The sequence below is a fragment of the Tauraco erythrolophus genome, chromosome 2 (genome assembly GCF_009769465.1).
Source record: "Tauraco erythrolophus isolate bTauEry1 chromosome 2, bTauEry1.pri, whole genome shotgun sequence".
Taxonomy (NCBI): Eukaryota; Metazoa; Chordata; class Aves; order Musophagiformes; family Musophagidae; genus Tauraco; species Tauraco erythrolophus.
The window spans coordinates 113,213,712-113,238,893 of record NC_141466.1 but is presented as its reverse complement, the minus strand read 5'-3'; the positions used below and the strand labels follow the sequence as shown (position 1 = coordinate 113,238,893).

General features: G+C 44.9%; 1 protein-coding gene across 1 annotated transcript; it reads left to right on the top strand.

The window, feature by feature from the left end:
* Positions 1 to 1,583: 1,583 nt before the first annotated feature.
* Positions 1,584 to 22,046, top strand: ACBD3 (acyl-CoA binding domain containing 3). Its single transcript, XM_086629797.1, has 8 exons — positions 1,584 to 1,845; positions 9,662 to 9,803; positions 10,823 to 10,963; positions 11,677 to 11,835; positions 13,884 to 14,058; positions 17,477 to 17,669; positions 18,739 to 19,023; positions 19,927 to 22,046. Exons 1-8 carry the CDS (start codon positions 1,584 to 1,586, stop codon positions 20,136 to 20,138), a joined length of 1,569 nt encoding a protein of 522 aa, XP_086485923.1. The 3' UTR covers positions 20,139 to 22,046.
* The last annotated feature ends 3,136 nt before the right edge of the window (positions 22,047 to 25,182 follow it).

Genomic DNA, 25,182 nt, shown 5'->3' with positions numbered 1-25,182 from the left:
CCTGAGTTTCACAGAATCACAGAATGGTTTGGGTTGGAAGGGACCTTCAAGATCATCTAGTTCCAACCCCCCTGCTATGGGCAGGGACACCCTCCACTAGACCAGGTTGCTCGAAGCCTCATCCAGCCTTGCCTTGAATGCTTCCAGGGATGGGGTATCTACAACTTCTCTGGGCAACCTGTTCTAGTGCCTCACCACCCTCAGAGGGAAAAATTTCTTCCTTAGATCTAATCTAAATCTCCCCTCTTTCAGTTTAAAGCCATTACCCCTTGTCCTATCACTACAGGCCTTGTAGAAAGTCCCTCTCCAGCTTTCCTGTAGGCCCCCTTTAGGTACTGGAAGGCTGCAATAAGATCACCCCGGAGCCTTCTCTTCTCCAGGCTGAACAGCCCCAACTCTCTCAGCCTGTCTTCACAGGAGAGGTGCTCCAGCCCGCAGATCATCGTGGCCCTCCTCTGGACCTGCTCCAACAGCTCCATATCCTTGTGCGGGTGACCCCCAGTTTCAGGAGGCTGCAGAGCTGTGCGGTTCTCTTCCTTTGCATCGGCTTCACGAAACCCCAGACACAGCCACGCTGCTGCCTAGACGTGCAGCCTGTGTCTCGGCTTGGGTGAGAAGCGTCAGTCACCAGCAGCACTTCATGCTAATGCAGCCTTTCCCGAAGTCCTGGGAGGAGGATCGCTCGCTCTGGGAACAAACTTCCCCAGCCGTGCGCAGGAGCGACTCTCTCCCCTTTGTGCAGCACATGATAATAGCACTATTGTGAACAGTGTCTCACGGTCACAAGGGAGAGAGCTAATTGCAGACACAGCTCTTGGAGAAGCAATTGCCTCGTACTCTTTCCTCTTTCTCTGGCTCGTTCCTTTTCCATGCGAGGCCTGGTTTCCTGAGAGAGGAGCAGGAGAGGTCAGAGGCAGACCCCGCACTACGTTCCAGCTGGCGCAGGCGGCTTTAATCTGTGACATAAAGCTGCTGAAAAATCACTATTCCCTTCCGTAAAGCAGCCAAAAAGTGCACGGGCCGTTGGGCGGCCGCTCCCCCCCAGACGAACGCCACCTCCCGCACCCCGGGACCGCACGCCGGGGCTGCCCCGCCTCCCACCCGAGGGAAGGGACCAGTTTATTTCCAGCCCCGTCCCCGAGGGGCAGGGCCGGGCTGCCATAGCCGAGCGCAACCCGCGCCCCGGGAGCCGAGCTCAAAGCCGCGGGGAGGACGGCACGGCGGGCAGCCGGGGCTGCGGGGCACCCCACGGGCTCCACCGGCCACTGCATCGAGGCGGGCAGGCCCCGCCGGGGACAGCCTCCGGCGCCCGGCTGGGTCAGAGCACCCCGTCCTGCTGCCCGCCGAGGCCGCGGCCGCCGCCGGCATCAGCCGGGACACGATCGCTGCGGCGGCAGCGAGCGGCGCTCGGCGCTCGGCGGCGGGGCGGGGCGGGGCGGTGGCGAGGGGCGGGGCCGCGGGGCGGGCGGGGCGGGGCTGTCGTGCGGGCCCGGAAGTTCCGGGTCGGAGGGAACAGGAAGTCGGGACGTGGCCGCCGCAGCGGAGCAGGAGGCGGAGGGCGGGAGGGAGGGAGGTGGCGGAGTATGGCGGCGGTGCTGAGGTCCGACCGGCTCGAGGTCTCGGTGGACGGGCTGACGCTGAGCCCCAACGCTGAGGTGCCGCACTGTGAAGCGCGGCCAGGGCAGGGGGAGCCCGCGGCGGGGCGGAGCCGAGCGGGCTCCGGCTCCTCGGGCCAGGCGGAGGCCGGCGGCGAGGCGGCGGAGGAGGCGGCGGCGCTGAGCCCGGAGCAGCGCTGGGGCTTCGCGCTGGAGGAGCTGTACGGCCTGGCGCTGCGCTTCTTCAAAGGTGAGGCCGCCCGGCGGCGTGGCCCGCACAACCCCGCCGGCACGGGGGCGGCGAGGCGGGAGCCGCCGCGCCCCGGGAAGCCCCAGGCGGCGGCATCGCCCGCCTCCCCGCCGAGCCGGGCTCCGGGGCGCAGGCGGGGCCCCGCGTCCCCCGAGAGCCGCGGGAGGCGGCGCCGGCACCGCCCGCGGCCCCCGGCGGTCGGTGTGCCGTAGCGGCGGCGAGCCGGGGCGAGCATCGTGTCGCGGCGGTCCGTGGCGGCTTGTGGGGATGCGCTTTCCCTGGTGCGGGAGAAGAGCCGGGAGGCTGCCCCGGGCTGCGGTGTGCCCGCTCCGCGGGGCCGGGAAGGCATTTCCGAGGGTTTGCGCCACTCGACCTAAAAACGGAGCAAAAAAAAAAAAAAAGTCCTTGCTCGCGGCACGCGAAGAAAAACCTGGTGAACGTGGGCGATGGGCGCCTTCCTTGAGTGTTGTCGAGCCTGCCGGCAGCCCGGATGCTGGCGGAGGTGCCGTGCCGTCTCCGCGGGATGCTGACTTCCAGTCTGCCTTTGCCGCTTCGTGTTCCGTCCTGACTGCAGCCGTGCGAGGGAGCCCTGAAATTCCCGGGTATAGACCTGCAGCGTTGGTTTTGGGATCCCCTCTAGCCAGGTTTGCTTCTGCAGGAAGCCAGGGGTACCTTGCCACGCTTGCTTTCCTCAGGAGACGGAAATAAACGCAGTTTTTCCTCCAAAAGCGTGCTGTTGGCTGTAGCGTTATGCTGCGCTGCAGCGTTGGAGCAGCTCGCAGCGACGTGTTGCTTTGCTGCTTTTCAGGGGGTGCTGTTTAGCGCCGGGCACGGAGGAGGGAGTCTTGTAGCCTGGCTGTGCCAGGGGAGATGCAGCTCCGTGCTTGGAAAGGTCAGTCTTGTGGCGGTCAGTTGTTAGAAGACGCCTCAGGAAAGCTGCCTCTTCTGAGGGCAGGTGGAAATTGTGCTAGAAGGACAGAGCTTTCTGTTTTCTTCACTTTGACTTGCACCCTGATAGTTGTTTGGAGCACGTAAGGCTCTAAGCAGTTTTCTTGAGCCCTGGTTCTTTGATCCTGTTCTGATGCCCTTCCACAAAGCAATTTTCTTGTTAGCATGCTAACATACAGAACTTTTTTTTTTAAGTCTGTAAGAACCATGAGGGATCATAAGGATCTTGATTTTTTTTTTTTTATTTTTTTTCCCTCCACCCTCTTCTCTCTCCTGTGTTGGAAGCTGCTGAGACCGGGTGTCAGGCTGGAAGCATTGTGACTTCTCTCCCTTTACCCTTACTGTAAAACAAGATCCTTGAAAGGGTTCTGGTTTGATTTAATGAGCGCTTGTTCTCAAAACATGATGCAGAAAGAAATGTCTCTGCAGTAGCAAATTCCTTGTCTCAGTCAACTGTGGTCTTACTTTGTATTGAGTTTAATCTTCTACTGGAACTGGTATTGATGGTGTAAAAATTACACACTATGAATGAGCTTATCTACATTATTTATAACTTGTGTCTATTATGTCTTCTCTTTCAGTAAATTTTATGTTCTACATTTATCTCCTTTTGGATGGTGAAAAGTCAGTTACTCTTGTCTGCCTTCCGGTTCATTGTGTTGTGTGTCTCAACAGTGGGTTTGTTGTTGCTTTCCTTTTATTAAAAGCTTCATTTCAACATGTTTCATCTTACCACTGCTCTCTTTTTTTAGCCTTTTGCAATTTCTTGTAACACGTGGTTTTGCTCATAAGATGAGCATTTTGCACATTGTATGGAGTTGTCAGACTTTCCAAATGAAGGCCCTGTTCCTCTAGCCCTATAGCTGGAATAAAAGTGACTTGAAGTCATTGCCTATATTTTCATCTGTAGATTTTTGCTGAAAGTGACCTTACATAAGAGATTTTATTTATAGATGTGATGGTGCGTTTCAGGACCCTTTGATACTTGGATTACTGATTCTGCCAGCTTGCTCTATATCTGTATGGCTCTGAAAAGAATTGGTCTTGTTTCCAAATGATTTTCATGCATCCACTGTCAAAACAACTGTGGGAGTGGGCATGCTTCTTTAGCAACCTTGTAGATGCCAAGGAACAAATATGGATTCCTCCTTTACTTCAAAGAGCAAAAGATATGAGGGATCTGACCATGTTAATAGGTCATTGTTGAGATCTTGTTTCTGATCGTTCTTCTGCAAGCTACACTGATTTGAAGGTGAGGGAAGTCTTCGAAAATCTTTTTCTTAAAGCTAGTTGACAACCATGCCGCAGTGCGTATTAGCTACTGATACAGCCACCATGGAACAAATGATTTAGGGCAGCACTTGTTTGGGCAAATGATGGTAGTGGCATTAGCTGTGGTTATTGGGATGGAAGGAGCTCAGTTGGGATGCTAGAGGAGTCGCTGGGTGACATCAAAGGGTGAGCAGCGATCACTAGTTAAGCAGCTTCCTTTCTGCTTCAGTTTGCAAACTGAGTTGTCTGGTTGTAACTTATGTATTTTCTTCATAGAAAAGTTCAATCTGATCAAAATACTTTGAATTTGCTTATTACAATGACTGCTAACGCTTGTCTGTGGTGACATAGTGCATGGAACAGAACAGCTTGAAGACAAGATGTGGCAAGGAGTGCATATAAACAATGTGGAAAAACACAACTGAAACTAGGCTAGGATATTAAAGAGGTTTGAAAGCTACTTTATTCTGTTTCTGATAAAGACAGCAGCAGATCTAAAATGCTTGACGCTGGGTCACTTCAACTGTCAGGCCCTAGGCTGTGCAGGAGATGTGTGCCAGCTTTTTTTAGCGTCCATAATGGCTTGTGAAGAAAGCTTTTCAGAGTAACAGAGGCATAGAAAATAGGTAGTTAATAGTGTTTCGGTTCATTTTCTCTGAGAAACAGGAGCCTTCCTTACAATACACACTCTTTCCCTTACTGCTCCGTCGAGCCTAGTTCAGGTCGACCAGCATTTTGGCTGCCGGTAAGAAGCTGCTGTGCTGGATCCAGCGTACAGTGGAGAACACAGTCATGTTACTGAAATGGGTATGTTTCTTCATCTCTTGGACTGTCTGTAATTGTGTGCCCCGGGGCAGCTGGCAGAGCAGAAGCGTATCTGACAGCTTATTTTGCTTGTTGAGCTGCTAGGAGTTATGCTGGTGAAGGTAACTTGTTTAAGGTATAAGCTGTGTCCTGCAGTAGGAGGGAGTGGCTTGCTTAGCTCTGCCAGCAAATCTGTTCCAGTATCAACCTGGCTTTATGGTTTTCCACATCCTGTCATCGAAATACCATTACACCCAACCTTCAATATGTGACAGTCCCTGAAGTGCTCACGCACGACCTGAAGTGATTTGCAGTGCAGCACATCTGAGTAGACAGTATACAAACTGTATCATTTTGTAATATAAAAGCTCTCCTGGTATGTTAAGTACTCTAATTTTGTTTGACTGCTCCAAGTTATTTCCTCTTATCCTGACAAGAATGCATCTTCAACCTCAGCAGTACATCATTCTAAATTAATTGTGTGACCTCATCTTTTTTTTTTTTTTTTTAGGGCTAATTTGATGACATGATTGTAATTCATAAGTTAAGTAGGGTCTTGTTTTCAAGAATATGAAAACCCCTATAACGTTTCTACGTTTGATGTGAAGTTGAGCTTTGATCATGTTTAATTGGAAGGGCCGGTTGGTAACTCCTGTTGATGCAGAACATCTTCAGGAGAGGAGAATGAGGAGTGTAAGAGTGTGTGCTGGGATCTGCAGGCAGTAATTCACTTGTCGTGCTTCTCAGTTTTGGTCTTGCTCATTAAAACTTTGCAAATGAATAGCATTAACGTACATGACTTCGGCTTTTAAAAGCTATGAGGTGAAAAATCACACTTCACAAACTGTTTTCTAGCTTCTTCTAGATGACTCGACTCATGCCATCCCATGGGAATTAGGCATTTAGAGTGAGTGCAGTAGGTGAAGTTGGAGGGTTAGCCACAGCATGTTGTGCCATGTTTCTTCCAGGATAAAACTAATCTGAAGTTACATGGGCGTAACGGTAACTTGCATGATGCAGTCTCTTCATAAGCATATTTCTTAAACTCCCTCGAGTCTGAATTTGTGGTTTTATACCAGTTCATGTCAATGGTACAATGCTACGTAGTGACATAAGCCTCCCTTATTGGCTTTTGGTTACTAGTTATAGCTTCATCTTTGGAGTATGTTTGCATGCCAACACAAACAGTGGTCTTCAAGTATACAGTTAATTACCTGCAGTGCAAGGAGCGTTGTTGGTGTTCCCAGTATTAGTTTTCTGGAGTATTTAACTGAGTTGCCCTCAAGCAATCCCAGTGTTGTGGGCATCTAAACAAAGTAGCCACTGTCAAGGAGAGCAGTAGTCTGAAGAGCTGATGTTAGGTGTGCAGGGAGTTCATAGAATCATAGAATGGTTTGGGTTGGAAGGAACCTTAACCCTCCTCCATGGGCAGGGACACCTTCCACTAGATCAGGTTGCTCAAAGCCTCATCCAGCCTGGCCTTGAACACTTCCAGGGGTGACAAAGTGGTAACAGTATGTCGTGGTTTCATGGCACGCATCAGTAAGGCGTGCCGTAAGTGGGAGCCAGACTTTCTCTGTGTTCTAATGAACTGCTTCATGTCATCAGTGAAGTACATATATATATGTGTGTGTGTGTGTGTGTGTATATACACACATTTATGTGTGTCCTTACTGCAGAATGCCTAAAGCATTGTAGGTCCATAGCCTGCCTTGTTCATGTAACCATCCCCTTCATCACTGCTTGAGTTTGATTTGTTAGTGACCGCAGTTAAGAGTTTAGTTGACTTGAGAAACTGCCGTTTCAGGTGAATGATGGTTTGAAGTATTGGCAGGAAAGAAGTTTCCTAATCTTCTGTAAGAAAGCCGAGCCTTTCTCTGGCCCTGTTGGGTCAGGCATACCAGTGGCATAGGGAGGGTTGTACGGTTGCTGTACGACTGCTGCACACATCCTTTGGATTTCTTAATGTGTTCCCTAGAGCTCTTTGATGTTCTTCAGCTTTCTGACAGATGTATTAGATGTGTGGGTAATACCTACTTAAATGGTATGTTCACAAATGGCCAAAGAAATTTGGTACTTCTACTTGTCTGGACTCACTAATGCTCTTTTTTGGTATATTTGACTCTGTAGATGGCTTCAGGTCCTCTGGTTCAGTTTAATGGCAACAATTCCAAATCTTTGGGATCATTATACAGTGTGGTTCATGCTGAAGAATTCAGCTCTGAAAAAATAGCTACTATACAGCGTTGGTCTCTTGACTGGCTCCAAATACTTTGCTGAGAGTTTGCTTCTAATCTGCATTATCTACAAGTCACTGAATGCCCGTCTCATATTTTTCTCATCTGTCTGTTTTTCTCTCTTATTTAGCTTGCTGCTTCTTCCCGTGGTTCACCATTCTTCATAAATGCAGATTTTGGCTTCTCTCGCTAGTCAGGGCTTGAGGTCTGACTTCTCTGTCCTGTGAAAATGCAGGCGTACTGTTTATAGCATGGGAAACGATGTTTTTTTCCCCTTTAACCCTCTTCAGAAGTGAGTTCAAACACTGGTGATGTTGGCTTAGGCAGCAGTCTAGTACAGCCAATAGCTATGTTTTTTGGCAGACAACTGTAGGTATACAGGTTGTGTAAGGTAAACTATGCCATAGGGACCCCCTTGAGAAGTGTACTTTGCTCAGAAGCCTGGCAAAATTTTGGCGTGTAGTACCCTTATCATTTGACTTGCTTTTAAGTACGCTGCCTCAGGACATGAAGTATGATTTCAAAGTGCATGCTGTTTATCGAGGCCACTGGAAGTGCTTGCTGCCTAGTAAGTTCTGAATTAAATGTGAAGTGTGTAGAATTGAGGAAAAACCAAAGGGCTCTTCTGGTGGCCTGAGAGCAGACCTGAGACCCAGGGAGGGAACTTACCAGGACGTGGTGATTTGCATCTCTTGAGGATCATAGGCTTGTTGGGGTGGGAAGGGTTGTCAAGTTTAGTCCTCCTGGTCAGAGCAGGCTTCTCAGGATTGTGTCTGTTTGGCTTTTGCCTGTCTCCAGGGATGGAGACCCCAAAACCTCTCTGGACAGCCTGCTCCAGTGCTTGATTGCTCTCACAGTTTAAAAAAAAAAAAAGCCACCTCATGCTTGAGTGGAATCTCCTCTATTTCAGTTCGTCTGCTGCCTCTTCTCTTTTCACTGGATATTACTGAGTAGACTCTGGTTCAGCCTTTACATCCGCCCCTTTTACACTTCACCAGGTATTTTTTGGAAATAGATATGTTCGTGGAGAAAAGCTTCTGGTTTTTGAAGCTGGAAGTTATATTTGCTGTAAGGTTGTGTGACACTGGGAGAAGAGCAAATACTTGGGATTCTGGAAGAATGAAGTGGACTTCTAGGAATGGGTAATAAGTAATTAAATGTTTACCTTCCTTAATTCTTTGATTCTGTCTTCAAAACAAGTGGTACTGAACTTACTGTCAAAAATACAACTTCTTGCTGTGTCCTGTAAACGCTTTCCCTCTGGGATTGTTTCCAGTTTTCAGAGGTATTCACTCTGAGTTTCTCAATAAGCCATAGCAGAGAGATTTCCCGTCCTCCTTTGTTCTGAGATTTGCTTCTTTTCCTGTTAATAACTCTGTTCACAAGCATCAGCTGAGCAATTTTGCAATATGTAAATGTCAGCCCTAAAATTTCAGTGTGAATTGGACTGTTCAGTTTGGGGCTGTAAACAACTTGCTCCAAAGTGACCTTTAGTGTAAAAGGAGACCTGGAAACTAGTGGCAGCTCCGCCTGTGGTTCCTGACTACACGGAGAGCAGTTAGTAGTACAGTCATATGAAATGTCTGTTGTTTACATCTGATAACGGCTTCCTCGTTTCAGCCCTTCCAAAAGGAGATGATGCCTATTTATTTGTTTTCCTGTTCAGGAAAAAGGTCTCCTCTTAATGCACAGTGTAATTACAGATAGCAATGCCTGTTTCTTTGATTTGTTTTGACAGTTTAAGCATGCTGAGGTAAGTCCTAGCTGACTCATTCATACATAATTTTAAATCAATGCAAGTCTCTTCTTACCAGTAAATGTGTGGTGGGATCTTACCGGGACCATTTTGGAAGGTGCTGGTGTGGAGCCCTTGGAATTCTGATTATGCTCAGGCTTAAGTTGCCTGCGTCTTATGGTTAGAGCTCTCTGTACATATTGGTGCTGATGGAGTCACCTCTAAGACTTTTCATTGTGAGAGGTTATTCCAGCTGCCTTGGCAAAGTGCAGCAATAAAATTCCCTCAAGGAAAACTCTCCCTTAATTCTAATTTTTCCTCTCTGCAGTTTTCCTTGCCTTAAACCTTGCTTGTTCTGCTTTTATCAATGTGAAGAGCATGAAAGGAGAGCAATCTATAAAGCTGACATCACGTCTTTCTTTGTGGAAAATCCTTCCTATCCACACTACAGTAGACTTGGCAGACACGTTTGAATTCAAGTTAAGGTTTTTAAATATTTCAGAGATATAAGATCCATATGGTATGATGTTCATCTAATTAACATAAATATTTATGTGATAACTTGCTAGCTAAGAATGACTCTACATGATGTGATGAAAAACACTTCACAATTACGTTTCAGCAGCTGAAGCAGATGTGTTTCTTCTGGACAAATCCATATTTTATTTTGAATAGAAGTGACAATTTGTCTAACCTTTTGTGATTTATCTTTCTTATTCCTTTTTTTATGGAGGAAATCATGGTAGTGGTTATGCAAAATGCTCTTTGCTGTCCTGTGCTTAATGATAGCAGTGAAATTTCCTTTTATTTTTTTCTGCAGAAAAAGATGGCAAAGCCTTTCATCCGACGTATGAAGAAAAACTCAAACTTGTGGCGCTGCACAAGCAGGTTCTGCTGGGACCCTACAACCCTGACACTTGCCCTGAAGTTGGATTCTTTGATGTCCTGGGGAATGATAGAAGGTAAAAGAACCAGTGTTCTTGTTGGTCTTAACTCTACTTTTCCTGTCTGAAGATAACATCATCCAGTTTTTGCAGTAAGAAGACGAGTATGTGGGTTGCCTCAATATGTGTGTACAGTAGTGGAAAGTGAGAATGGCCTCTTCAAATACATTTTAGCAATCTGAGTCACAGTCCAGTAAAGGAGCTAACAGAAGATTATTGTTTTTTTTCAGCCACATTAGGAAAGGCTGCTGTGCTGACAGTCCAGTTTCTGATAGCAGTTTTAGACTTGGTTAGCTGTGCATGAATGTGCAGGCCCATGTTTTGTCCTAACTCCACACCAGGTTACAGCAGGCCAAGTCTTTTGCCAATGGTAGCAGCATTCACCATAGCTTTTGCTGATACCAAAGATAACTTCTGAAATCAGATACCTGATGCATTCAAACTCTGAGTAAGTTTTCATGAGATCTGGGCAGTCTCAGGCGTGTCTCTTGTATTGCTGGCAGTTCAGGCTGCACTTCTAATGTTCACTGTTGCTGTTTCTACTGTGAAGGTGATGTGCAACACAGCACTGGCTTCTTGGAGCTGGATCCAGTGCGCTGCTTTTGTCCAGATGGACATAGTTTTCCTTTAGGAGCATCCAGGCTGTTGCTTCAACTAACCGAAGCACTATAAACTGTGGCGCTTACTGTGGTGGCACAGGAAAATGTATGCATTTTTTTCCAAATGCTAGAGTGGAAGAAGGGTAAAAAATATTTCAAGTTCATTTGTAGCTGGGAAGCTTTTGGACGTAGTTCAGAATTCTAAGTAGGGTTGATGTTATGTGTGAGATTTCATATAAACACTCAGTTATGTCAGTTTGAAAGAGTTGTTCTAGTGCAGGCAGAAATTTGGGAAAAAAGTTGTTGCTTCTCTGAAACTGCATATGATAAAGTTTGGTCTCTGGTTTCCCAACTTTTTTCCCTTTGCTGCATTCTCAGAATTCACTGCTGACTTGAAAAGAGTCTTCTGTTCTTTCAGCTGGTTTCTCTCTCTCTCAGGAAGGAATGGGCTGCCCTTGGAAACATGTCGAAGCAAAAAGCTATGACAGAATTTGTTAAGCTCCTGAATAGGTGCTGCCACTTGTTTTCAACATATGTCACTTCCCACAAGATAGAGAAAGAAGAACAAGAAAAGAAAAGGTAATGTTTTAGTCCTTTGGTGTTGGAGTATGTAGAGTGTATAACTTTTGACCTGTGAACAGTGTCACAGCTAGCTTAGGTTGAAGTTGTCTTGGGAGGAACCATTTGATCTCTTTAAGCCTTTTTACATTGCCAGTAATGAATGATTGTTTCTGAGGTGAAGACACCTAGACTATAAGGAGTTTTAAAAATGTTGCTGATGCTCGTCTGCTTAAGAAATACACACTTCACAAAACGACTGCCCTGATGTGTCTGTGGACTAAACAAATATAAAACATGAAATTGTCAGGTGCTTTAAACAACTCCTCGAGTGTGGGTTAGCCTTTGTCAAGTTGCTGTCTTCTACTATTATTTATGTATTGTGTGGTTATTAAACTATAGTATCTATGTAATTATTGAACATATGTTAAAGCTTGAAAGATGTGTTTAGGGTTTCCAGGCGATTTTTTCTACTGCTCTCTCCTAGAGATAGTATAGTAACAGGTTAGAATGAACATCAAATTATAACACAGAGTTTATGCTTGTCATACTGCAGAGTATGTGTTTTCCTCTTGTGTCCAATAAGACACTTCTCCAGGCCAATTTAAGTGGGAGGAGGTGATACCAAATGAAAAGCCTTATTGGGCAGGTAAAAGGCAGGTTATAGCAAGTAGGAAATAACTCATCCTAGGATTGTAGGAATGATGAAATAGCTTAGTGGGTGGATGTTGCAGAAGAGAAGAGGAAGAACGAAGGCGGCGTGAAGAGGAGGAACGTGAGCGTTTGCAAAAAGAAGAAGAAAAACGTAGGCGAGAAGAGGAGGAAAGACTGAGAAGGGAAGAAGAAGAGAGGAGGAGAATAGAGGAGGAACGGCTACGCATGGAACAACAGAAGTGAGTAGCTGAAACAAATGCCACTTCAAAGAAAGTGCCTTGCAAGATTGTCTTGCAATACAAGACAATTGTATCTATCTGTTTAAATAGTTATGCTAGAACTGAATATCTGAAGTTCAGAGCACTCGAGTGTGGCGGTGGCACTTGCATCCTTAGATAAGAGGGACACGGTTTGCAGAGAGTAATTATCCTTATGTGTTATTGTATGCAGCCTTCTCGGATGAAAGTGCCAGAGAAGCTCTGGAGGTTTTGGGGTTCAAGGGCTGCACCTCATGAGAACTTGTGGCTCTGCTTCTTAAGTGATTAATGCTGCACTCAGCTGAGCAGAGTTCGGCGTTTGGCTGGAAGTGGTGTTTGAACTGTGACTTGAAAGCTTCTATCCTTTCACAGAAGGTGGAGCCTTGAAAAAAGGGTAACTGCAGTTCAGTAGGGTGTTTTAAATGCATGGCTGAAATTTTATAATTTGGTAGTTGTAACACTGCCTCCTTAAAGGTCGCTTCCTTTCTAGGAAGCGTGAAGTGTTTGCAGGTCTCACCTGTATACTGGCAATCACTGGATCTTAGTGCCTTTCTAAAAGGTATTCAAAATTTATGTTCACATGCACTTTACCTCTCTTTGTAGCCAGAATTTAATTGTTTACTAAGAATATACAGCTCTAGTTTATATTTCATTGTTCCCACACATCCATATGCTGAAAATATGGATCTTGCTTTACACATGTAATATTTAAGAGAAGACTAGGTTAAAGCTTGTCCACATCTGTCAGCCAACCGTTCTCCGTAACAAAAATGACTTTGCAGGGGATGTCTCTGAAGTAGATCCTCCACTTGCTATGTAGTGGTTTTGAGAAGGAAACGAATAATTGATCTACAAGTTTTACTGTTTGTTTGACATGGTGAGAGCCAGAGAAATGTTGTAGACATAAATGAACAGGGAATACAATTTAAAAAATGTGGCACAGAGCTAAGTATGGTATGCCTTGAAATTAAGAGATTTTTTTACATAAATAGCAATTGTGTATTAAGTGGTTGTAGGAGGTTACAGAGATAAAGAGTTTAGACAGAAAAGGAATGTGGATACATATATACAGGCCAAGTGTGTCCCAATTGGTCATAGTTTGCTGAAGAGTAGTAAATCTTGCCCTTGAGGATACAAACCAGTCTAATACTGGAGCTTTTAGAAGATGATTTTTGGGGAAGGAAGGAGGGTGAGAAGGAAAGAATTATTCCTGCGTTTATGTGATACTTTTTTCTTCCTCTGAAGCATCGATATCTGGTCACTGATGGATGTAACATGTGAGACGAAATGAACCCTGGATGTAGCTAGGAATTTTACTATATAGTTCATTAGCCCTTTGGAGAGAGGGGGAAAACTGAGCCTGTGCAGAAGTAACCCATGTGTTCCTCCTAAAGTGTTTCAGCAATTGAGTTTATTGGAGGCACAGATGCCCTATTTGGCAGCATTTTTTTCATTCCTGAATTAGGCCACAGTCAGTGATGTTTTTTCATGTGTTTGCATGCTGTCTTGGGAAATTAGGATAGTGGTGTGGTGTGTTCTAAGATTCACCAGAAAGTATTGCTGTGCTGTACCACAGCAGGTCTATTCTTATCAATATTTGTAGAATGGCTGCCAGAAGGATGGTTTCTGCATGTTTTCTGGAGAAGCCAAGTGTGAGGATTTTTCTTCCCTTGCTTGTTTGAGGAATTTACTCGTGTTTTTCTAGCACTACCTCTTTATCAGACTACAGATTGAGAATTATGTAAGAGCTGTTGGTGTTTTTTGTTGGGTTTGGTTTTTTTTTATGCTCAATGTTTTCAAACATTGGGATAGAAATTTTTGCTCCCTTCTTTATATTCTCAGAATATTTTCAGGCAAAGTTCACATTTACATTACCTCTGAGCTCTGCTCTATTATGGAGATCTGTTTTAATTGTTTTTTGCAGGAATTGAATTAACTGTCTTTGAGGCCACTTAAGTGATTTAAGTACAGGGATTTCCCCAATATCCTCAGCTGCTTGTAATCTTCCTACTCTCCTCCCACCAATCTAGGCAACAGATAATGGCAGCACTGAACTCCCAGACTGCCATTCAGTTCCAGCAGTATGCAGCCCAGCAGTATCCGGGCAACTACGAACAGCAGCAGATCCTAATTCGGCAGCTCCAGGAACAGCATTATCAACAATACATGCAGCAGTTGTATCAAGTCCAGCTTGCACAACAACAGGTATGGCCAACCAGCTGAGAAACTTAGATTTTTGTGTCCCAGGCTGTCTCTGGGAGTTGTTCATTTGTCTGCTGTTATCTCCTTGAAAAGATAATTGTTACAAGGAGAGATAGTGTCCTAGTAACTAATGTTGCTTCAGATTCAAACACCAAAGCCCCTATATTTAATCTTTTCAAGTAGTTTTCTGAAGCAGCTCTTAGTTAAGAAAATTCTAAGCAACCTTTACTAATTACTTGGTTCAATATTATTCTTGGAGACCAAATGTTAAGTGCTCTGCTGCAACATCTGTTGTGTGTGTAATTTAATGGGGGTACATACCAGTGCATCAGAGTGCAAACCAACCCATTCTAGAGCATCTCCATGTGCGTATCACACCTGAAGACCTGTGCAGAGCAGCAGGCTTTGATCAGCCATGCATTTCCAGGTAAACATGCATGCAGCACTGTCACATTGTTACCAGGTTTGGGATTGCTCCTCACAGTCACCTTGAGTGCTGCTGACTTCTCTCTCCTCTTGCATCTGTTGTCTGATGTCAGTATCCAGTTAAGCTGCTTGCCTGCAATAGGCTGCTCGTGGTTTGGGTGGGAGGACGGACTTTCATATAGCAACGAGTGGCTGTAGTACATTACTTCTTTGCAAGGGTTTTGTGCCTGGGCTCAAAAGGCTACTTCTCTGTTTAGGGAAATCTTATGTCTCTGGCAAATATACCGTATTCACATCTCAAGCCATTTAAAGTTCAAGGATGTCCATTGGTCTTAAACAGGTGTAAGCCAGACTTCAGACTCTAGTACATCTGACCTCTGTGGGCAGGACCTGAATCTTAAATAGCCTATAACTGCGAGCCTGGGGTCTATTGTTCTTGAGCTAAAGACTTAAAATTCGGTAACTAATTTCCTGTTAAGTAATTCGTATTTTGATGAGGCTGATGTCCTCAGCAAAGAACTGTCCAAGGAAGGAAACCATGTGAACCCATGTGGCCCACATGAACCTCATGAAGTTCAACAAGGCCAAGTGCAAGATCCTGCACCTGGGTTGGGGCAGTCTCCGGTATCAGTACAGGCTGGTGGGGTGAAGGGATTGAGAGCAGCCCTGAGGAGAAGGACTGGTGGATGAAAAGTTGGACATGAGCCAGCCATGTGTGCTCACAGCCCAGAAAGCCAACTGTATCCTGGGTTGCATCCAAAGAAGCATGGCCAGCAGATCGAGGGAGGTGATTCTGCCCCTCTGCTCCACTCTGGTGAACTCCGCCTGCAGTACTGCGTTCAGCTCTGGGCTCCCCAACATAAGAAGGACATGAAGCTGTTGGAGCAGGTCCAGAGGAGGGCCATGAAGATGATCTGAGGGCTGGAGCACCTCTTCTGTGAAAAAAGTCTGAGAGTTGTGGTTATTCACCCTGGAGAAGAGAAGGCTCCAGGGAGATGTTATTTCAGCCTTTCAATGCTTAAAGGGAGCTTATAAGAAAGATGGAGAAAGGCCTTTTTACTAAGGCCCATAGTGACAGGACAAGGGGCAATGGGTTTAATCTGAGAGAGCATAGGTTTAGATTGGACATAAGGAAGACTTTTTTTTTTTTTACAATGAGAATGGTCAGACACTGGATCAGGTTGCCCGGAGAAGTTGTGGCTGCCCCATCCCTGCCAGTGTTCAAGGTCAGGTTGGATGAGGCTTTGAGCAACCTGATGTAGTGGAAGATGTCCCTGCCCATGGCAGGGAGGTTGGACTAGATGACCTTTAAAGATCCTTTCCAAGACAAACCATGGAATGGTTCCATGATTCGATGGAGTTAGTGGTATAGGGAAGTCAGAGGCTTCTTGCTCTGTTATAGTTACTCTTGAAGCTTAATGACGCCTTGGTACCAATGCTTTGGTGTCATAGTGGTAAGCAAAAGCTATAGCCTCGTCCATCTTGTCCTTGGTGCCTTCTGTAATTGATACTTCTCCCTTGAGACTGAGGTGTCAGAGACACTGCTGCCAATTTCCTTCAGTGCTATCAGCACTGCTCCTTTCAGTCATGGCTGTCTGCTTTCTATGTACAGAAGACTTATGTCCTCCAAGATCTGGGCAAAACAGGCTTTCCTTTAGTGGCTTACAGAATAAGAAATCTGCCAGGAAATGAAGCTTTTCTTTCAAATCTCTTGTTTGGACAACTCCTGTAGAGGAAAGGATGAAAAAGAAGCATGTAACAGCTAAAATTATCTAATTCTACTCTGGACTTCCCTGAAGACTCGGGAAGCCTCTGTAACACTTCTGAGGAATGCTTTCCTTTCAGATGCCTGTAACTCAGCTGCCTGGGGATCTATGAGTGCCCTTAAAAGTGCCGTTCTGACATGGTTGCTTATGTATCAGCTTGTGATATAATTAATTTTGGAAAGGTTGTATGCAGTAGTTTTGTAGAAAAGTTCTTCCCACTTTGTATTGTCTCAGTGCATAGAACTGCTGTGATAGAAAGTGGATCTGGGCAGAATCTGTACAATTGCTCAAACTTGAAATCCATCTGATGTTTGACTCTGTTGTCTTCATATTCCTTCAGAATACCTGTATTCCATTCATTCATCAAAGTCGTGTGCTTATTGGGTTATTCTTTAAAGAACATACTGTCAATTATACTTTTTCCGCTGTCTTAACAGAGAAGCATATGTAATCTCTCTCTACTGATAACTAGGGGCAGGGGAATAAGCTTTGAAGCTAAAGGGGTAATGCATCCTGCTTAAATCCAAAAGGATGGTTGTTACCTTGTATAATCTCATTTTAGGTGTATTTAATCCTTTGCACAGGGACAGCATGATAAATTCTATCTAAAGAGTTTCAATGAACATAAATCGTGTTCTGAAAGCAGCACCTGTGAGCTTGAATAACTCTTCTCCCAGACCACGCAAGAGCAGTCCTTGTGGCTCTTGTGCTTCCTGCTTTCATATTAAATAACTGCCTTTGTTGGGTGTCCTGGGTTGGATAGAGAACCTCCTCGAGCAAGCTAGCTCACAAATTAGCAAGTACTTAAGACCTAAATACTTCCGTCTCTTTTTAGACCTGAATGACCTCAGGCCAAGACCCTTTCAGCCCATGGGTAAAAAACAGCAAACAAGTCATCACTTTCAGTTTTGAAAGAAATGTTGTACGAATTACTGAAATGCAGAACTTCTGTAGTTAAGTGCAAGAGTTTATTGTGTGTGGCCTAATAAGCTTGAAAATTGAATCTTTTTGTTGAGATTGTATCCACCAGCCTAGAACAAAGTGACTTCGCTCCCCCTGATACTAAATACATGTAGTTCTCACTGGTTAATGTGTGCTGCTTCTGGTCTTTTGTCAGGGGGAGGTTGTGTGGGTTTTTTTTTCTTTAAAGTGTCTTTATACCTTCTGCTGGAGGAGGGAGTCATCTTGGGAGGTTTTGGTTTTACTCGACTTAATTTCTGTCATTTTAGGCAGCCTTACAAAAACAGCAGGAGGCGGTTGTGGCAGTGACGGGGACACCTCTGACTACTGCATCCAAGGTGAATGCATCTGCCCCAGGGGACACCCCATCTGTTAATGGGCAGGCCAGTGCACATGCAGACAGCCCTGAAAAAGAGCTGGATCCAGAGGCTTTGGAAGAAGCACTGGAGAATGGACCAAAAGGTAGGACTAGCTAGATTCCTTTATTAAAATAAATAGTGAAAGCCTTTCTTAGGATTCAGATGTCTTAAATGTGGTTACTGTGGCTCTTTGCTTGGCTTCATTGGGCTATGCAAGAGTTAGGTTTGATTCTTGGGTCCAGTTTCTCGCAAGGGAGAACAACATTGCACAAGCGAAACTCAGCTTTGAGAGGAGAGAAAGAGAAAGCAGCAAAAGCAATTCAGGCAAAGTGGATGGGATCCAGAGCTTCCTTTCACTCTTGTCTTGAAGGAAAGGAGCATAAAAATTCTAGCAGAGAGCTATTCTGTGCAGAAATATGTTCAATCTTATTCGAACTTTGGTGAAAACTGAGTGATTTAGCCTTGCAGATTAAAATAAAGCCAAATCTTTCTTACTCTCTCTGAATCCTGCCATACCTGTGGCTTAACCCTGTCCTATGTGCAGTCTGGAATGCTGTCCCCTCACATTTCCCACCTTCCTCAGGTAGCTTTTAGGAAGCTGTGGCAGTAGAGCAGGAAAAGTAGCCTCCCAGAAGCTCCCTTGTTGCTACTGTTTCTGGGTGTTACCTCTATACTTTCATCCACAACCGATAGTCCTCAAAAGACTTGCTTGGATCCCAGTATGGAACCAACACTAGCATGATCCCTGACTGCATAATGAGGTGTTACGTTGTTTTAGTCAATATTTGACAATCCCTAAACAAATGCACATCCTCTGGTTCTCTCATGTTAAAGATCCTTGAGGTGAAGGGTTTTGTGCAATGTAAAACCATCACCTGTAGCAGTACGTCTGTCTTCTGAGCCTTTTCTGCCTAAGCACTGCTGGTTTAACTGTGGCGGATGGGTGAACCAGTGGGATTTAAGTGTGCAGTGTTGTGTCTAAACTTGCACTGCGTTTCCTGCATGTTTCAACTGTGAAAAGTTGTTTCTCCAATCAAAAAAAAAAGTAAAAAAAATTACTTGGAAGCAACTCTGATGCTTGTGGTCCTCAAATGCCCTTAAGGCTCACTTAAGTATGCAGCATGAGTAACTGAAACAAAGCTGAACTGGGGTATTTCCTCCCTTCTCTCCAGATTCTGTTCCAGTGATAGCTGCCCCATCAATGTGGACACGACCCCAGATAAAAGACTTCAAGGAAAAAATCCGGCAGGATGCAGACTCTGTGATCACAGTGGGCCGAGGAGAAGTGGTTACAGTTAGAGTACCAACTCATGAAGAAGGGTCTTACCTCTTTTGGGAGTTTGCTACAGACAATTATGACATTGGTTTTGGGGTGTATTTTGAATGGACAGACTCCCCTAATACTGCAGTCAGTGTGCATGTCAGCGAATCCAGTGATGATGAGGATGAAGAAGAAGGTAAGCATGCTTATTTGTATAAACTGCCAGGCCTGCAGAGCTTGCTGTGGGGAGAGACCTGACTGATTGTCTTGTGTAATCTCCTAGTTCCCCTGACTTCTATCTAGCTGGAATCTTGTATTCAATTTTGAACAGGAAGTGCAATTCTGAAGGTAACTTCAGTTACCTCATTTGGTCACAGATAGGTTAAAGCAACTGAGGGTGGGGAAGTCCTTTTCCTAAGTTTTACTTACTCCTTAATGCAGCCTCTTGTCCAATTCAGCTATTCAGTAAGCTAGACTGAAACCTGTGCTGTCGTAGAGCATAATGGATCTGTGCACTGAAAACCTCAAGAAGAAATCCTGCCCTGCTGGTCATGAGCTTTTTCTAGGGAGGAAGTTTCCTTGACACTTCAGCAGAACAGCTTAAAAGAGCAATTCCTGATAGTGGCCAGGACACAGATCACAGCCTTTACCTGCAGAGGAGTCTAGCATACCATCAGAAAAAAATGTTTTGAAATGAGCATGTTATTTGCTTAGAAGAAACTGCTCCGACATAGGAAGCAGTGGTCTTCTGGATGTTACTGCTAAGTAGTCAGTGCTAGTAAGTATGTCGGATCAGTAGCAGTCAATGCAGGGTGATGTCTTAATGAAAGGTAGAGCTTGGCATTGCTACAACCTGACCCAGCGGTTCTGAGGAGGTGGGTGTGGTGAATTTTAATATCAAACTGTAAAATTCATGATAAAGTGAGGATGCTTACTGTTCCTCCTGCTTTTGAATGCTTCAGCCACAGCCTTGGTATGAGCCCCTTCCACCCATCTGACTCTAAACTAACAGAGAGTGCCTCGTCCACTGCAGATCAGTCTGACTTTATCTTGTAAAGCATCCACCTGTGTGAACTGACACTTTTCTCTTTCCTTGCAGAAAATACTAGCAGTGAAGAAAAAGCCAAAAAGAATGCCAACAAGCCTCAGCTAGATGAAATAGTGCCTGTGTACAGACGAGACTGTCACGAAGAAGTGTATGCTGGCAGCCACCAGTACCCAGGGAGAGGAGTTTATCTTCTTAAATTTGACAACTCCTACTCTCTATGGAGGTCAAAAACAGTTTACTACAGAGTTTATTATACTAGATAAAGGTGTGGCTGTGTCTGAGGTTGGGCTGTGCAGAAGATGTCATTTTATTTGGAATTTTCTTCAAGCATAATGGATCCTTTTGAGTCTGTGTTTTATCCTGTCTGTATCTGTATGATTCGTGTGAACTTTAACAAGTAGACACTGGGATCTTCCTGCTCCGTGACACTAATGCATATTGCATTGGGCTTAACACAGGATCTCCCTAGCCCTTTTGGGTATTGGAGTTAACCAATCGAAGTCATTGGCTCCAGTGCTAAGGTCACATCGGTTGCATTTGTTAAAGCCTCATGAAAAGGGGAGGGAGTTGCTGGCTCACTAGCTGGGTGATCTGATGTTTCCAGGTCTGGATGCTTTGAATAACTTGTTAACGGTTAATTTAAAGGTCCCATCAATAACTTGTAGGTTTGGATGCAGTTTGCTGTGTAGCAAGTTTCTCTAACTGTAATTGAATGTCAAGATTTTTACACCATTAAAACTTGAAACTTTAAGTTGATGCAGTTTAGCAACAAGTTGTCTCACTTCTGTCCTCATCAAAGAAGAAACATTCAGTTCCTTAAACCAGTGTAGTGGCTAAGACAAGGATGAACAGCATCCGGAAAGTACAGCAAATAACCTCTTCTGAAGATGTAAACTGAATGACAATTAAAAGGGTATGTAACAAGAACAACCTTAATCTCTCTGCCCCACTGCTAACCCTTGAATAAAAAGTCATTTTTTGAGGCAATTGACTTTGAACCAGGGCACAAACTGTTTCTAAGTTTGGTGAGTTTTTAATGGGGTAGACTTAAAAAAAAAAAAAATATATATATCTACAAACCTGAAACCAGTGTTCTGTACAACATTCTGGTTTGTCTGTTTTTGTAAAACCTGAATAAGCACGTTGTGCGTCTGAAGAGCAGTAAGTCACTTTGATAAAGTATAGGAGTTAATGTTGCACTAATTATGGAAATCTCTGCCAGTCCATTTTAGTCTGAAATGGTGATACTTGGCTGCAAACTTTCTGCTTTAATCCGTAACTATCTGCAGAAAGGCAGAGTGCACATACGGTTACTTAATAATATAGCTTTAATCTCAATTTCCTATGGTTTCGTTGGGGCATTTTGTATTTTGTATAGTGGAAAAATGCAGGTGGCTTCTTAACTTGAGGCTGCAGTAAGAATCTGCTCTCCTTGGAGCCCTGCAGCCCAGGGGTGATATGTCACAATGTCGACTTGCGTAAGTGCTCTCTGCGTGGGTAATGCACTTTGTTCCTGAAAAAAAAATGGTTACTCTGAGTCTCTTGGATCAGTTCTTGCAGTAAGACTTCCATTGATTAGCTGCAGCATGTACAGTTCCATCGCAAATGGTGTTTTTGCGGGATTTGATTGAATAATCGGTTTGTACATACATGATACTTTACTTTTCTCATACCAACCATGGAGATGCTTCTCCTAGAGTGCTTAACTTGTCATCTTGCGTTTGGTTCAGCAACACCATACCAGCTTATAGCTAGTTAGTGCTGCTTTATCCAAAAACACTGTACGATGTTCTGCTCTTGTGTACATACAGTATATAAACCATGAATTTAGAAAGTACCTTGCTTTTAAAGAAAACTGTATTTAATGTAAAAAAAAAAAAATACAACAAAAACAAACCATAAACCACCAACCCTTTTAAAAAGGCAGGCACTAACATATTTCTTCTGGTCTTCAATTTAAATTTTTTTGTCCATACAAAAATGTTATGACTCTTTTCCTCTAAGAATATCTGTTCTTGGGAGCGGTGTTTGTTGCTTTAAATGGCAGCACTTACTGTCATGTGTTGGATGTTAGAACTTTTACGTTTTCAGACTTTTTTTATTGCCTCTGGCTGTTGATTAGTACAGTACAAGTGCGATTTCAAGATACCTTGAGATAGTATTTAATCCTAATTAAAATACATTTATCTGTAATGCTGTTGGCTTTTTATTAATTTGGAAACCTTGGCATTGCTGTGTATGGCTATTCAGCTAAGATAAGCTTGTCATCTTCCCTCTCACTCTTAAAAATTCAGTACCGTGCTAACACTGGTCTGAGCAGCCACCTCATGTGGGCCAAAGGCTCTGCAGAAGTGTCACTTGCTCGCTGGATGAGGCCATCTGTCAATATTAGAAGAGCCCAGTTGGAGCAGCATAATCACTTGGGTTTTCAAAAGGGTAGCAGGAAGGGTTGGATGTGGGCAGCTAAAACTTTTAAGCTACCTTTCCCCTTGAGGTGTAATGAACCCAGCCCCAAGGGGCAGTAGGGACTGCCTGTCTTTTCCTGAAAAGCCCTTGGCCCAAAGGGCAAGGGATCATGCATGGTTTAGGCTAAACCTGAAAAGCAAGAACGTAGAGGCAAAAAGGCAAGTTCTGCTAAGGTTTCTCTTGGCCAAAATCTCCCTTTGCTGCTTACCTGCTACTAGTAAGTAGCCTATCCTGGAGCTGAGGCCAGAAGTGGGTTTTACACTAGTTTGATCCGTGGACCAGGTCCTGTTGGCCCCATCTACCGCCATAGACAGTAAGCTCTCAAGCTGATGCTTACAGATGTCTTTTGGGGAGTGGAAGTCTTTTGGGGAGTGGAAGTCTCTTCAGGGAGAAGAAAACAAGTGCTGTGCTGTTAGAAGCAAGATGCTGAGAAGTTCAATGTACCATATGGTCCGGGTATGCTGTGAACTAGTTTCACATGAAATGTGCAAGTGCATTGAAAACCATAGTGATTACAGCAGCAAGCCTACCCCAAGTGGACCTATTTTACCTGTCTCCTGCATGTATAAATTCCCCTTTCTCTAATTAAAAGTGAAGCACTGCGCTCCTTGCAGCTCCTCACAGTTTTCTTCAACGAGAGAATTATTGTAAACACTTTCTGAAATGAACCGAGTCACTGGCAACAAATCCAGGTGATGCTACATAAACAGGTTGACAAAGCTCGGTTCCAAATATACCGGTCCTTTGAGAAAAACTAAATAATCCGAGGGACAAGCCGTTGTTAGAAGTGACGTTGTGTTCAGAAGCACCGTCAGCATGGATGTTGCTTGTGCACCCTCATTTTCTCTGAGGCAGTTGTGTAGGAGACACCAAGGCAAGGTCTTTCTTGACTTTGCTGTCCCAGAAGGATAACCAGTGCAATTGAAACAACTTGCTAATTAAGCCCACTTGGCTGCTCTGTGAATTTCTCTTTGCTGTCCTTTCCCACCCCTCAGCTTTTAGCCCTTTCTGCCTTGTACTTGGCTTTGTAAGTTGCAGAATAAATGCTGCGATTTAGAGCAGCTGGATCCAAATTTTGAGGTAATTAATGAGCAGGGTTATAAAAATCAGCTTTCTGCTGTCAAAGGAGGTCTAAGGGATGGTTTAGCCATATAATCTCCTATTTATGCAGCTGCTTTAGGAATTGTAAGAGTAGGCTGCATAGAACTGTTGAAGTACAAAGAAGCAAAGAAGCCATCCTTCACCCAGGCGCTAGCCACTTCTCCAGACTGAGCAGCAGCTCAGGGCAGCTGTTAGCCCTTAGTAATCTACAATAGCAATGTGAAGGCTGCTTTCTGACAGCTTGATGCTCTCTTCTTTCTAGTGCTGGATCCTGCCATCCCCATCCTCTTCTTTCCACCCTCTGCTATGTTTGCAGTGGAAAGACTGCAAGGGGGAGCTGGAAGAAGCTCACTCAAGACTTCTAATCCCACCCAGCCTGTTTGCCTCCTGCTCCTGGCGTCTGTGTTCTTGTCCTGTAGCTCCTGCCCTTGAGCTTTTCTGCCACGTTTGGCTGCCCCATCCGCACGCTACGAGGACCGGGCCAGCACCTTCCATACACGTGGCACTGCTCAAAGGCGCCAGCTAGAGGAAGAGTCCAGCTAAAATGCACGTACCTCCAGGATTCGTGGAAATTACATTTTCTCTCTTGCAAGCTGCTGCTCCCTAGCTATTTCTGCTCTGATCTTCCCCCATTCCACCTCTCCTCCCCCACAAAACACGGTTCAAATTAATAATCCCAGCTCCTGCTGTTGGATCGTCTGCAGACCAAGCTCAGTGGCAGGAGCTTTCAGCTCCACCGCCATCCTGCCTGCGCTTTCGCTCCTGCTCACTGTACGGGGCAGCAGTGTGCAAAAGGGAAAGCTTTTGGGGTTGGGTCTGTGCTTTACCACGTGCTGATGGAGAGAGATTTGTCATAGAGACATGCGAGTCCCTGCGGTGGCATCGGTCCCACGCTCCGCGGCAGCGGCTTGCTTACCTTGGTGTGCCAGCGGTGTTCGCACCAGCAGCCGGTTTGAGAGGGCAAGTTACAAACGTGAGCTACGTGCTTTTGGGTGCAAAAAAAAAAAAAAAAAAAAAAACTTCTGACCTCACACTGCAGCTACAGCTGGCACCATGTACTGGAAGGTTAAGCAAAGTGTGGAATGATATCCCGACTCCTTCCCCAAATACCACTCATCTGAGACCTGCCAGCTGCACATTGAAGGCATTTCAAAGGAGTTTCACTAAAACAATGTCAGGTTGGCTTAAAGAAATATATTAAACCATTTGGATTAGTATTGGTATAGCTATTGCAATGCAATATAGATATTGCATATGCAAAGTTATCATTTGGAGTCCTAAAAATAAGAAACTTGCAAGGAATATGGAAAAATAAAGTGACACTTGTTCTCTAGAACAAGTTCTCCTCCTGGCCTCTGCTATTTTCATCTTGTACCATCTCCATCGCAAAAAAATAAAAAAACCTGCTCCTTTTAATCAGGCGGCTCAAATACTGACGTGTTTGGGGTGTAATCCCTTATTTCAGCCTACACTTCTCTTCTTGAGTTTAATGTTTTCCTCAGGTTGGACTTCAGTTTTCATACCCTTTTGTTTTGGGGAAATGGCTGTCCAGTGACGGTCACTGTTCTTGCCCGACCTGGCAGCTGGTCTGTGCTAGTTCCCAGGAGGAGGTTTGGTGTTATCCCCCACAGAATGTTTGAGCCAAAACACCCCTCGGCTGTGCTCCCCTGATGGAGTAGCTGGTTTGAATGAAAAAACTGGCCTGGCCAGTTCACCGCTCCCCTCCCCCAGGGCCATATA